Source organism: Nothoprocta perdicaria, unplaced genomic scaffold (assembly GCF_003342845.1).
Source record: "Nothoprocta perdicaria isolate Ctin4 unplaced genomic scaffold, notPer1 scaffold_206, whole genome shotgun sequence".
Taxonomy (NCBI): domain Eukaryota; kingdom Metazoa; phylum Chordata; class Aves; order Tinamiformes; family Tinamidae; genus Nothoprocta; species Nothoprocta perdicaria.
In genome coordinates this window covers 841,641-856,678 of record NW_020455272.1, presented here as the reverse complement: position 1 = coordinate 856,678, position 15,038 = coordinate 841,641, and the positions used below count along the sequence as shown (strand labels likewise).

General features: G+C 43.4%; 1 protein-coding gene across 1 annotated transcript; it reads right to left on the bottom strand.

The window, feature by feature from the left end:
* Positions 1-3,891: 3,891 nt before the first annotated feature.
* RBX1 (ring-box 1) lies at positions 3,892-14,901 on the bottom strand. Its single transcript, XM_026038298.1, has 5 exons — positions 14,761-14,901; positions 12,879-12,957; positions 6,583-6,653; positions 5,321-5,406; positions 3,892-4,021 (listed from the first exon to the last, which is right to left on the bottom strand). The coding sequence occupies exons 1-5, from the start codon at positions 14,836-14,838 to the stop codon at positions 4,009-4,011; spliced, it is 327 nt and encodes a 108-aa protein (XP_025894083.1). The 5' UTR covers positions 14,839-14,901; the 3' UTR covers positions 3,892-4,008.
* Positions 14,902-15,038: the final 137 nt, after the last annotated feature.

The window sequence follows — 15,038 nt, the reverse complement described above, 5'->3', positions numbered from 1 at the left end:
TGGCAGAAAAACCTGTTGCATTGGGGAAGAAAACAAAGTTACATAAAGCGCGCGTGGCAAAGCGGGGAGGAAGGCGTGTTTCCTCACAGCAAATTAGACACAGCAGCAACAGCAGCGGCACGAGCTCTTGGGGAAAAGTAAGAGCTGAAAAGCAAAGCTTGCTCCTCAGCAGAAGGCACCTTCCCTTGCATGCACCTCCTCATTTGCTCTCCTGCCGAACTCCTGGGCACTCTGATGTGGGAAAACATCTTCCATGGTGCGGTGTCCTCCCCCTTCTCTCCAGCCGTGGCCTGGGAGTCTCCCAGCAGGCTGCAGCCAGCGTCAGCTTTCAGCCAGGCCAGGGTGAGGAGCAGGGACGAGCCTGTTGAAAACCCCCTTCCCTTCCTGCTGAGGAGCACGTCCCTTTGCCGAGGGCAAAGCAGCTGCTGTGATGAGGACACACGGGCTTTGACAGTGGGACRGGGAGAGGGAGACTTGAGAGTAGGATGAGAGAATGGGACCTGTGCTGCCGGCCCTTGAAAGATGTTTCCAAAAAGATGCCTGTCCCAGTCCCACCTGGGCCTGTGGGAGAATCACATCCAAGCTCTCGCACATGCACTGCGTGCGCAGTCACAAAATAAATCCCTGTAAGATGACATGTTTTTCATATTTTTTTTCTCCATGTTGTCCTACAGTGGCACATTTCAGGGTGACCTGAAGCAAGAGAGGCCATGCCAACATATGGCATCGCTGAGAGGAAAGGCTTCGCTCTCCATCCAAATCTGCACTGGAATTTGCTGCTTGCCACAACATCTACTTACCTCTTTCCTGATGGGAACGGTGTCTGGGACAAGCATGAGCAGCAATGTAGCCTTAGTCTCTGCCTATCTCTTCCTTACATTATCTTCTTGTCTGCTCGCTCCTAACTAGATGAGTGAAAGCAAAGGTGGTTGCCAGTCAGGGATGCAGCTTTGTTGCCAGCCGCTGCCCTGATGTACGTGGAGGTGGATCTTTTCCAGAAGAGCAGACAGTGCAAACCTCCTTGGGCTTCCCATTGAGCTGCTCCGCTCCTGGAAGCTTGGATCTGCCCGCGCTGATTCATCGTTGTTCATCGCTGATGGGGCTCGGGTGAGCCTCACACCCTCTTTGATGGACAACTTGTGGCTCTGGCATACTTCAGGATGCCAATAAGCTTCTCCACAAGGTGCCAGTGAAAGAGAGGCTGATGGATGCTGCCATCCGATGACCTCTGACAGATGACGCCGTTTTTCAGGGTATGGCCCATAAYGTGATTTTTGAGGGGAAAGAACTTAGCACCTATATTCCTATCTATGAACTGCTGCTCAACSCCTGCACTATAACACACATATTTCRGTCTTTGGTGCTGGTCCACCACCTTTTGCTTTAGAAAAAAAAAAAAAAGAGAGAGAAATAGAGTTCAACAGGCTCTCTGTGCACCACAGAGCCCTGATTTTGACATTTTTATGGAATAGCAGTGAGAGAAGGCACAACCACGGCCACCCTTTTCCCCCTGCACACCTACCTTCCACCCAGCGCATGAAGCACTTGGAAACRCATCCAACCCCTTCCTCCCACCCCCTAAAAAAGCAGTGCATATCCTGCAAGAAGGAGACACTCTGGCTAGAAATGACTGTTGCTTCAGGAAAGAAAAAGAGATATGGGCAACAAACGCTCCTTCCCAGCTCCCGCCTGCGTGGAGGTGGAACCACAGATGTGGGGAGCGTGCGAGGCCAGCCCGAGCGAACCCCCATTCCCCCGGGAACGGGAGCCTTTGTCTCTCCGGCTGGAGCGGAGCCCTGGGTGGCCGCGGCGCCGCCCGGGACCCYGGGCGCTCCTGGGCGCGCTGCAGCAAAGCGGGCGCCCGGCGTTGCCCCCGTTCCTCACAGCCCCTTCCAGGCCTTCTGTGGCAGCAGGGAAGACAGCAGCAGAACCGTTTCGACCGGCAGCAGCTGAAAACGGATTTTCTTTCCCAGTTCCGCAAACAATTGCTGCTTCCCACTCATTTATTTATTTATTTATTTTCTTCCCTGTTTAGGGAAACCAGGTTTGGGACAGACTCCAGAAGAGCAAACTGGAATCAAATTTAACGGTTTACGTACTGTATCAGAACAGAGTACAAGGAGTGCTGTGGGGGAGAGTGCCTGTAAATCACCAGTTGGAAGGATTCACAGAATTCACAGATTCATTAAAAAAGGAAAAATAAAAAAGGAAAAAAAAAAGTGATACAAAATGAGTCTGCTGGCAGGCACAGCCTCGAGCAAAAACACACAAAGGCACCAAGGAGAGGGAAACGTCTGCACTGATGCATCCGCAGCCAAAAGCCACGCTCAGGGCAATACGTGCAGACTAAAGGCAGACAGGCTGATGTAGCTGGACCCAAAGTAAAGCTCTAGGGGGACTGCATGCCCCAATCTCCAGGTCCTGAATATTCAAACATYGTATTCCAAACGGGCTGTCATCAACAGGGACAGCTGATGTTTTGGTCAGGTGGACGGGACATGCAAGAGGAAGTGCCGGTTCCAGAGAACRGCATTGAACCTGGATATCCCATTGCCTGGACAAACTCTTTGACCACTGCGTTAGCCCTGAAGGTCAATATTCCCCCTGCTCTGCTTCATTCCCACTCCCATCACCAAAATTACCTTGATGAGCTTTGAACAAATTCAACTCCAGATTTCCAGCAGAAAGAAGCCAAACCACCAAACTGTGGTGTCCTGTAAACTCTCCTGACTTCAGTTGTCCCTTTTTTCTTGTTGATGGTGGAAAATGGGCAAACTGTATCATTGCAGAGTACTGACACCTGCTGATAAAATAATCCTGATATTTGCTTGCTGCAGATTAAAGAAAACCCCAGCAATAACTAGACTGCTTGCAAGTTTTGGCTCTGTTGATRACCATATGCACACCCCATCACTACAGTACACTGATATTCAGCATTAGGTAACAAACTTCCATCCTCAATAACTGGCAAAAATGTACTCATCCAAAGGTAGAATCACAAAAGAAACTGTGCATACCTGCCACTGGTGATGTGAAAATCACAACCTTCTGCAGTAAGAATTTCTTCTACCGTATTTAAGGTACAAGCCTCTGCTGACAATGCCAACAAGGGCCAACATTTGATGCAATGATGAAGACACCAGGCCATTTGGCAAGGGAGATGTCAAACAAAGCATTGAGTACTTCTCACAGTAGCAGCTTTTGGCCAGTAAGAACTGTGTACTGGCTTGAACTGGGAAAATACTAGCAAAAAAGCCATCAAGATCCTTTTTTTCATAGAACCACTTATTTTTAGCTCYGCACTCAATTTAACATGAGTTACCTGAGCCTACTTTCATCTGACACACAGAAGYGCTTTATGAGCACTCACAAAAAGTGCACTTCTGTTAAGGTCTCCCAAGTTAAACAGAACTGAGACCAGTAGCAGAGCTGGTCTAGTTCAACTCAAGAGCAGAAGCAATACAAAGTACTTTCTAACAATGATACAGCCCCTAATTATATGGATCATTGTTGCAACTCCACTGTAAGAAAGTGTGTCCACCTGAGAACACTATTTGCATAAATAAAACTTAGTCAGGCCACATCTCGCTCCCACTGAACTACATGATGAAGCCTTAATGCTGACTTCAGTGAGCCAGAAGTGTGGGTATGAAATTACTAGGGAGTAAAAGACTGTGGGCAGTGGCAAGAGTATTCATYCAGAAACTTCTCCTATGAAAACTGGATGCCTGTCCCCCAGAGCGTTGATGATATTAATGAACAAAAGAGTACCTGGACTCCCCAGTCTTCAGAAAATCCCTTCATCTTCTCATTTACCAACTTTCTACTCATAAACACAARACAAAAATGTAGACAGGAAGCTCTGGCAAGGTTTTATTCAATGGTGTACAATAGAGAGATACTCAGATTGAAGCAGAACAGTATACACATTTTTCAAATTGCTAAAACAAACCCGTAATGAGATGAACAATTCAGGCTGATGACACAAGAAGCTTAGTGACCATCTCTCTAATGTCCATACCTGAAAATACATAATACATTAYATTAATGCTTTTTGAAGATTTGCATTTGATACTAGCACTGATTTGAGGAGAGTTATTCTCATTCTAACACAACATAATCAACACGCAACACAGGTATATGCAAGATGCTATGCTATGGAAAACCCTGGGAACTTCTCCACGTTTCACTTCCCTCAAATATGTCCAGTCTTTACTGAGATGGGAGACTAACGAGTCCACCRCTTCATATTCAAGAGACTCTCACTATCCTCAGCTTCTGCTCTGAATCCCACTTCAGTTATAGGCCAAGTGAAAATAAGGCCAGAACCTATGACATCTCTGCACATATTATTAGGAGGCATAGGAAGATACATATTTCTATCACTCATAATGCTGCTTATGCAACATTAGTCTGTAACCAGACAGAAGAGCTGCACCTTGAGTTCAGTTTTCACTAACTGTTCATTAAAATATCTTAAGACCAAAACTATGGTACTCAATTGCCTTGCCAACTAAAGGTGAAGCAGGTCCCAATGACAATCCTAAGTAGCTACAATATTTGTTTCACTTTGTTTTAATCTGGTCTCCTAATGGCCTYTAAATGGTCTAGATAGACTCAAAAAAAAAGTGTGTGTGTGTGAATCCACAGTTATGCAGAGATTAATGGATGAACAGGGCAGGCACAGTTCCCAACTACTGTCCATGTACAGTTAATCCTCAAAAACCGCACCATTTATCTCCTGATTATCCTAACAATGGACCTTTGAAGAAAACAAAGCAAAAAAGAATGCAGGAAGTCTGAATAAACGTGTGAACAGTAGCAATGGTTACATGGACTTGCTTTCAAGATACTAAGAAGTCAGCTGTATTAACCTCTAATCTAATCTTATTAGAATTATAAAACAAATCACCAAGACCCAATAACACTTCTAGTACCTCAGTGTAAATACTCTGAAAGAAGAGAGGCTCAATTCAGGTCACTTTCCAAGCCCAAAATGCTCATGTGACAGCACAGTATTCACCGGAGGCTCTGTTTTCCGGGAATTCCACTTCTCTGCTCTCCACTCTTTAGTGAGAACATCGATAGAAATTGCCACTTTGTAACAAGGCTCATTTATCCACAGCTATTCTGTCTTCCTTCAGAGTCACCAAGTGACTCAGGAAGGGTCACTACATAGCAAAGTAAAATCCCCTCCCAACAGCAGCTGTGCTGTCAGATGCAGAAACGAGGAAGGCACCCACGTATCTGACATGGCCCATTTCCGCTAGCAGAAAGACAACTGCATTTTTTGATGTTGACAAGTGTGCAGGATACGTACTTTTGAAACTCCCATTCCCTGTTGTCCAACGGACATACTTGGCGAGTTTTGAGCCAGCGAGAGATGCAGTGGAAGTGGAAAGCATGCTGGAAGAGAAAGTTCAGATCACATCATTTCCAAACACAGTATTCACAAATGTGCCTCACCATGAAAGCTAATACATCAAGATGATCCCAGTAAGCAGCGAGTAGCAATCTGTACACAAAGGTGGGGAGGACTCATCAGCCAGCTCTCTGGTGAGCACCAAGGAGCYGATCCAAGTTCGTGAGAGAAAGGGAACATTAACGGAACGGCAGCAGGCAGCCGGTTCCACAGGAGACAGCGGCAAGTGACTGACTTCTGATGAGGAGAGAACGCAGAGTTTAGCGGCTGCTAAAATTGGCAGAGCAGATGCTGATAAGAAGCACAATTGGAGAGGCAAGAAAGAGGATTTCACAATAAGCAGCAGAGTGATATGTATGTAGACAGGCTGAAGCTTTCTGCAAGATCTCTGGACAAACTCAAGCTYGAATAAAAACGAATGTGCAAGAATAGAATAAAAAAAAATCTCTATCACACATACACTGCAGACACTCTCTTCTACTCCCCATACAGCTCCTCAAAAAACAAGGTTGCATTTGTGCTAATTATTGCACAGAAAGTCAGAATTTTGACCCTAGACAATTCCGACATGGTTAGAAAAAATCATCACTCATCTTTTACAGAGAGAATCATAACATTCATAATCCTGTTTAGGAATTATCACATTGCAACCCAATCCCAAGGCATAACAAAGTAGAGAGTGAGGAACAAGTGGCTCTTCCATTACGGAAAACTGTATCTTCCCAGTCAGGTCCAGACTAGCTAAGAGATGGCATGCCAGTTCCCATGCTAGCAGGACCACATACGAAGGAGTGCACACAGCAACAAAAAGGAAGATCTGGAAATTAAACACTCAAACTGATCTCATCCTCTTCCAAAAGGAAAAGCAAACCACCCAGTCACCCTGTGCTGACTCCTCGAACCAGCCTGCACAAAGATAAATCAAAACAGCAAATCATCAAGTAAGGACAAGACCTATCTTCCTCTCTCCTCTTCTGTGTTTCCCCTTACACCTCTCCCACTTTCGTTCTTACCATATATTTTCTACTGTCTCCCTTCTACACTCTGCTAAACAAATCACATTTTAAAGTTTTTCTTTCTGGAGGACGATTGAAGCCTTTTTTGGAGAAAGAAGGGACATTGTTACATATTGAGCTCATTAACAGAACAGTTTTCCTTACATTGCAGACGCCCCATGCAACTGTGCACTCTTCAGAGGTAGCTGATGCTTGGTTTGCTTGACATTCTATGCCTGTGAAAACAAAGATTAAACACGTATGTGCAAGAGCAGAAGATCTACATGCAACACCAACTGGAAGATTTCTTTATTATAGCAAGTAAGGAGAAAAAAAGAGAAAAAAAAGTTCTTTGCTTTGTTGAATTCATTAAATTGAAAAGTGTCAAGACCTGTTCGTTTAAAAYGAACTTTTTCCCCAAAAAAGGTTAGATCATAATTCACCCCACCTTCCCCTTTCCTCTAATTTTAGGATCCCAAAGAACGAGAGAGCAAGAATACTTTGCTCATSTGCCAGTAATGCGTATCTGCTTTCCAAGTTTTAAGAACAAATATTTCTCATTTGGTTTGTTGTGCATTAATACACTTTTTCTGATGACCAACTGCCACAGCAGAACTGTGAAGAAAAGTTTACTTGAATGTCTTATCTGGAACTCTCTAAATATAAATTCATCGTCTTGTCAGACTTTTTTCTTTTTTTCCCAACTGTAAACTGAATTTACCGAATAATTAAATTTACAAAATAACTTATATAAAGATGAAGTTTGTCTGCCTCCTCTCCACAGCCTTGTAACAGATGAGTGTGTGCCCAAAGACATATGAAAAATACAGTTTAAACTATGTTTAGAGCTTTTAACACCTTCGGGCAGAGTACCTAGGATGATGATGCTGGAAAGGACAGCATATAATAAAGATTATTTCTTTATTATATATGTATAAATATATAATATATATTATTTATTATTATTATATTTTTTATGTCAGGAGGCATGGATGAAGTGAGGAAGGGAGGGAGAGAGGAAGAACAGCACCAAGAAAACAAATCCATCTCTTGATTCTATACCCTAAACACTTCAGTTAATCTCTAGCTGAAGTTCAGGCAGAAAACAAGACMTTTCCAACTTTCTTATAGTCAGCAACACAAACCTATTTTAAGGATAACATTCTACTTCCTGCTAAAGATGCTTCTTCAAAACAAAAAGTCAAGCCCAAACAGTTCAAAAAGAAGTACTGATGATCAGCTTAGATTTGGATACTTGGTTTGRTAACTTCCTTCTTTTGCAGATATTTTTTCTTGGCAAAGAAAATGTCTGAACGAGCTGAACAATCTATGTGCACTTTATGCCTGAATATGCTTAAAGGAAAATGAATTTAATTCACCAATTAGGATTTTAAAATGTTATAAAGTCCCATGGGTTTATCTGAAAAATGTGATCTTCATTTGTTCTGCCCTTTTCATCTTCTCCTCTCTTTTCTACTCCCAAGTGTGGGGATGAACAAAATAAAATGAGAGGCCCATTTTTCATGACATGTGAGAAAGATCTTTTAACCTCAGGCACGAGAACTACTCAAAACAAGTCTGAGATTTAAAGAAACTGAGTTCCAGCAAATGTTCTGTAAGATTCAGATGAACCTATATTTAAGATAAGAGTTTTCATCAACATACAATATACAAAGCAGAAAGTCCAAAGCTCAACCTTAGGCCTGTTCATAGAAAAGTACAAATTCCAGTGCAGCTGAAGCGTTACCTTTCTTTATTTCTTAGGCCTTCAACACCTATAGCAATAGAAATGTATCAAATTAAGTGGAAGGTGCGCAAGAACCTAAGAGCTTCAGCCTCTTTGGAGAAAGAAAGGTGCATCTTTGTGAAAAAGGCTCAAGACTACTCAAGATTGCTGCAACAATTCCACTGTTACAACAGCACAGACTCTGATCCTACTAGGCATCATGGGTCACACAGGGCTAATTTTAAGGATTTTGAATGGTGAGAAGAGTAGTGGGAGAAGGAGAGACAGTGCACTCGAGGTAAGTGGTAAGCTAATAATGGTAAGCTAAATAACTCAGGAAGTCCCTGGCTGCTAAAAGCAAGGAAAATATTCCAGCACGCAGAATGCTTATCTTGGTTCTTCCCCCTTTGCCCTGCTGGGAACAGGATATGGGCCACAYAAAATCTGAAGCCCATTGAGCTCAATCTCATGCATTCTCAAGTCCTTTGGTTGTGCCCTTGTAATGGCCACAATCTGCACACTGTGTATTTTGGAATATCATCCTAAAACTTTTCCAGGTTTTTAAGATTGTATTTTGAGTGTGAGGGAGAAAGGAAGCAAAGTGGCTTATGTAAAGTGAGAAATGCAGCACTRAAATTCATTTTAGTGTTATCCTGCCTTTGCTAAACAGCAAGCACAGTCTAAAGCAAACACCAGTACCAAAGCCAGGAGCACAGATGAGGTTTTGCAGGAATAGCTGAGCAGGAGTTCTCTGGTGGGGATGTTAAGGGCCTCCCAGCAAGACATCCAGATTTAACTCCCTCATCAAATAGGCTGGAGAATACTGCTGGCACCATCATCTTTGAATGACAGAATTAAAAAAAAGAGAAAAAAGAGGCCTTGCAAAAAATCACTGCTTGATCTCCCACTTGCCTAATTAAAAAAAAAAAACACAAAAAAACCTCACAAATCAAGTCTTGGTCGGAGAGTGAAAGTTGATGATTCTATCTATTCACTGGCTCCTGAGCCAAAGTTACGTGATAAGAGACTGAAAGGAACAAGTACGAGAGGAGAAGCAGTGAACTACACTGCTTTGGCTTTGCTTTTGGCAGAGCATCTGGAGCGAGGGCAGACAGACACGGCTAAAACCTGAACTACCTGTAATAATTGTGAAAGGGGCAGCGCAAGTGTTTCAACCCAGGCAGCTACAGAAGCGCATATTATATAACGACTTGTGAATCCTGGCGCTTCTTAAGAACCATCCCTCTTCCCCTTCATTTCCTATCGCCCAAATCTTCTGACAGTTATACAACCAGAAAAGTAGCTCCATGGCGGTACTTAACCAAAGTCGAGTGCAGGTCTCCCAACTGCGGCGGCCATTTAGAGGCTGCTGCGCCGGTAACCGGCTGCCAGCGCTCCCCAAAATGGCTCCCGCTTCAGYGGGGGTAACCACTAAATGGGTTCCCCTTTCTCTTCACACGTTGCCTTCTTTATTTTCTTTTTTAAGCATGAAGGGACTTTTTTTTTTTTTTTAAAGTCATGAAGCAGCTGATGTAGATGAAAGAGCAGAACTGAATATGAACGGCTAGCATAGCAGGTACTGTACTCATTCAGAAAAGGATGAAAAACAACCAGTTTAATAAGCTTTGGAGTATATATTTGTTACCCAGAAGATGTAGCATGAACTCTCCAATTTAGTTTTCAAAACTTCAGATGGATTTTAGTACTTTCTCCTTGCAATTTATTTCTTGTAAGTTATCCTTTTTTTTCTTCCCCCAAGAGTTACCCTAGCTCCCAACCCACAYTGCACTGTCCTACGATCCCTTCTACTTTAAACCCCTTCTATGACACTCAGTATTTCTTCTTGGTATCAGTTTCTCAAAAATATTTGTATAAAGTTATCATGATCCACTCTTACTTATAATTTAGGAAACTACCTATGCTTAGTTCCACTCTCTCACTCTTCCCATGAACCCAAAATAATTCACCTTGCTAATTCCTCAGATTCTTCTTTGAGCCTACTCAAATTGTCCATCTTTGTGCAACTGGAATACCTAATATGGTACTTTGCATCTTATTATCAAAGAAAGAGGTATTTCAAAAGCATATTTTATTTATTTCAAAGGCATATGGCTCACTTTTAACACCATATTATATTCCATATCTCAGACCAGAAGGTAACCCATCATCATAATCACAGTGTTTTCCAACACCCCTCAACTTACCATGCTGCAGCAATAGCTCCACAGAGCAAGCCTTTGAAGAACTTAAGAATGCTGCTTAAGTAAAATCTTAATAGGACATAAATCTTAGTTTCCAGAGACCAATGAAAAAACACCAAAACACTGAAAAATTATTCATTCATTCTGCACACTGACAACCAATCATGCTGGGAAATGGGGAAATCCTTTGACCATATGTCATGATGTGGAGAACACTGCAAGGAATACACAAAACCTTAACTTTGTTACATCCTAGCTTTTGGATCCTAGCTTGACTTTATAATGTTAACAATCTTCCATTAACAAAGCTGGTGTGCTTATCACTTATCACTCTTAATGTTTCCCCTTTCAAGACTTCTCTTTATCACTGGAGGATGGAGACATTCGCATCTGGCATTTGATCAAATTGAATCTTGTGTTGTCCTTCCCTGCACGTTCTATTAATTTTTCCTCAATTTCCCAACACTTCACATCTTAGGTTTGAAAATCTAATTACTTTTTTTTTTTTAACATCATTAATGAACTGTAACAAGGAAGTAAGTAAAGCCAGACYCAACATTGATCTGAGAAGAGCAATTTATGCACTTCTCATACTCTGTATACTGTCAATTCTGGCCATCTGTCTGCAGTACAGGCTTTTCATAACATTGCTTAGACATCTACATCCTCTCCTCTTCACTATTTCTCCTATTCTGCCTTTGCAGCTTCAGAAGGTCACTTGTATAGGACTTTCTAATTTTGAGAACAGACATAAGAATTTTGCTACATGTCTACTCCCCTTCTAGCTCCTCTATATCTCCCCTTCATCATGGTTTCTATTTGCCACTTATCAAAAATGGCAAATAGCAAGCACTCCACTTGGTCTTTCGGGGAAGTGGCAATTAATTTTGAGGCAGATTCACATAGCGAAACAGAGTATATCCCATTTCTTTGGAATAATTATACTGACCTATATGATTTTACACACTTATTCTACCAATGGACCTTTAAAATTCCATTTATTGTCACCTGCATGTTTTCCTCTGTAATATACCCTAATCATGAGAGACTGAGCTGTATCTCTAGTGTCCACTTGAACTCCTTTTTAAGATGGCACAGGTTAGAGTGTCATTAAAATAAATCCTTATGTTAAAGAACTTCAGCACATTTCACAACTGCGGTTCCCTCTTGCTTGTCTCACTGCTATCGTTCCCTTTCTAATAACTATAAATAAACTGAGGATTGAATAAACAGTACAAACTTTTATTCATGCCTGTCAAAATACAAACATATCTGTAGGAAAGTGAACTCACTTAACCCAATTTCAGCCCTGTGCATTACAATGTTTTCTCTTTCATAATTCCAAAGTTACATTCAGAAGGATTTTATAATTAAATACAAGGTGAAATCAGGAGCAGCTCTCACTAGTTATTATAAAAAGGAGGTCTCATTTTTCTGAAACATGTTTTATTGTTCACATGAGCTTACTGACAGTAAGTTATCATTACCAGTAATTCCAAGGGCTTCTGTATAAAAATGAAGTGAAACAAAATTGTCATGAGGGAATCCTGACTGCCATATTCTGACACTACAGTTGTACCTGCTTTTTGTACCTCATTTTGCTTTAATGATCTTCACATTTTAGTTAGCTTTACATTTAGCTACAAGCAAATAAGCCTAATTTCTACACAGGTAAATTAAAAACTCGTTCATCTGTCATTACTTAAAGAACTGGACAGGTGAACTGCATTAAAAATAGCTTCTCAGCGTGGAGAAAAAAACTGTATTCACTATGACTGAAACCAGCACACATCCATCTCAGGATAGAAACTTTTATATCTAATTGCTTTTTTGTTTGTTTATATGCATAACTGTACTTAAAAGCATCCTTATTACTTGAATCATCAATATAGCAAAATATACAGCAAAAGCCCTCATTAATATTAAGTGTTTTGTATTTTCTTTCAACAYTTGATTATTCTATTCGTAAAAAAGCAATTACTTTTCTAAGTGACCATACATTCCCCATAACAAAACGTTAACTAACTTATGCAAAGTAGCTTTTGCAGAGTAAGGAATCAAGGGCTGAGCCATTTTTGGCCAGCCAGATACAAAAAGTCTTAAAAGATTTCATCCTAGTGGGCTTCTTCAAACGCTTCCTACCTATCCCTCAAACTCCATCACTTCTCTTTGAAAGCATTACCCATCAACCCTAAATAACTTCACGTCCTTCCGGCTCTTTATCATTATTCCCTTTCCTCACAGTTCCATCCAAATCACATTCAGCAAAATCAGTTCTTCTGTGGATGTGGTAACAAGAGATTCTATCCCTTACAAGAAAAGGGTGGGGAAAGCAGTATGGTGACAGAAATCACAGATACAGATTACAGAACTTTAGCATTACACAAGATAGAACACAGCATTACAGGCATTGAAAAAAGTTATCTCCTAACTGAAAGCTATATTTGCAGAAACATACCCTGAACAGGGGATATTTCTGCTGTGCACCATGCCTGTGACAAAACTGTTAAGTGTCTTCCTCACCATTTACTTACATAGATCCATAATATGGTTTCTGCAAATGGCACAGTTATCAACCACAATGTCCCATGCCCACAGAGCTACTGCATTCCACTAGAAAGAGAGGGAAAAAAAAAAAAAAAAAGAGAAACATATTTTTAATTAAATTTAACATAGTTTTAATGAAATTTATAGCACACACAAACCCTTCTTTTTCCCCTCAAGATCCCATGTATTTTTGAAATGGAAAAGCAGGGGAATTTCACAGAAAAGCTCTTAGAAAGCCAAAGCCAATCCTTCTCATGAGTTGGAAAGTGTTAGATGAAAGCAAGAGTACAGTCTCCTCCTTATTCTTCTCATAATGCTCCTTCCTACTTTAGAAAGGAGAGCTACTATTTTTTCCCCCAATCAAATAAACGTAATCATCTRCATTTCTATTCAAGATTCCTAGCCAAGAATGTATCTCATGCTACATTCTTAATTCTGATGGAAAGGACACTGCCTTGAAGAAAGGTCAATTCGGATGCCATTTGGTTAAGAGGCATTTCCATTATTTGCAGCTGTTCTAAGGAATAATCTTCCCCCAAAACAATTCAAATCAATGACTGGAATCAACTCTCATGCTGCCTTCCCTCAACTCCTGAGCAATTAAATAGATGCACTTGCCTTTAATACTCAAAACAGTGTGACAGCATATAGGTAGCCAGGATAACCTTCATTTACTATTTACTAATAACAAAGAGGTCTAGACATTTTATTTCTTTCCAGTTTGGTGACCAAGTTCCTTATCTTCCAAGGACTCTCTCATGAGGGCACGTTGCAGGGTAAGTCCCCTCATCCCTTCCAAGCTCTCAGGTACTTAATCCCTTGCACATCTCATTTGGACCCCTCCTGCTCTTCTTACGTGCTGGAGTAGCGCAGCTGTAACGGGGAGCACTGCTATGGCTCCGGGAAGGGAACAGAGCCCCCACCGAACACAGGGCAGTTATAACGAACGCACTGGAGGRCTCCTCTCGCACACAGAGCTGTTGCACTGGCAGCCCAAGGCAGAGCTAAGCAGAACGGCAGCAACACAGGATGCTGTGGCCGGAGGACACTGCCCACCTCCACTCCCAAAGCACYGGAGTCGAGCACCCGCTTTGGCAGACCCGGAGCCCAGCACAGAGCTAGGAGCGTCCATTGTCACCAACAGCAGCTGTATTTCAAACAAACTAACCTGGAAACAAGTTAGTTGGAGAGTTAGTCCTCTCCMAACAGGAGAATACACATATGCACGAATCGCTGTATGGAAGTGCTTACTCATAACCAGTCCAGGGTTTCTCTCCTGCAGACTCTAGCACTGAGCAGCCCACTCGAGCTCCCCACCTCACGTGCACCCCTGTGTAACGGGCACACGGGCGTTTGGCACCACCCGCCTGACAGGGCAACGGGAGGCGCTTAGCAGGGGGTCTACATTTGACTGTTTGGGGAAGCCGGGGAAGTTTATTTAAAAAAAAAAAAAAAGGTGTGACAGGAGAGCGCTTACTGACTGCGCACGCACAGTTACTGCCTGAGGCAAAAGGGTAATAAAATAAATAAGGTAAGAATCCCTCCGCACAGAGGAGCTGCCCGGGGCGCCCGCAGGCCGCGGCGGCGCCGGACGGAGCCCCCTCACGCGCCAACCCCTTCCCCCGGCGGCGGCCGCCAGCCCCGCGCGCTGATTGGCCGGCACGAGCGACACGTGCAGCCGCCCGCTGCGCCCATTGGCTCCGGAGCACGTCATGACCCTGCAAGCCCCGCCCCGCCGCCCGCCTGCCCGCGCCGGTGCGGAACCGGGAGCCCGTGGGGGAGCGGGAAGCCGCCCCGGCCCCGCTCGCCGCCAGCGGGCCGGCCCGGAGCGCCCCCCCCGCCTCCCTCCCGCCGAGGGGCGGGCCTCACTTTCTTCACTTCGAAGCGCTTCTTGCCGGCGCCGCTGTTAGTRCCGCTGGGGGTGTCCACATCCATCGCGGCCGCCATTTTGGATGTGCGATGAGTCTCCCCTGCTGCTCTGTGCGCATGCGCTGCGGGAGGGGGGAGGGGGCGGAGGGTGCGCAGTCAGGGAGCGGAAACCGCGGGCGGGGCTTTCCGCCGGCCCCGCCCGCCCTCTGACAGGTGCGGGGAGGGGCGGGCGGGTCACGTGAGCGCGCTCTTAAAGGCGCCGCGCGCCCCGCCCGCCG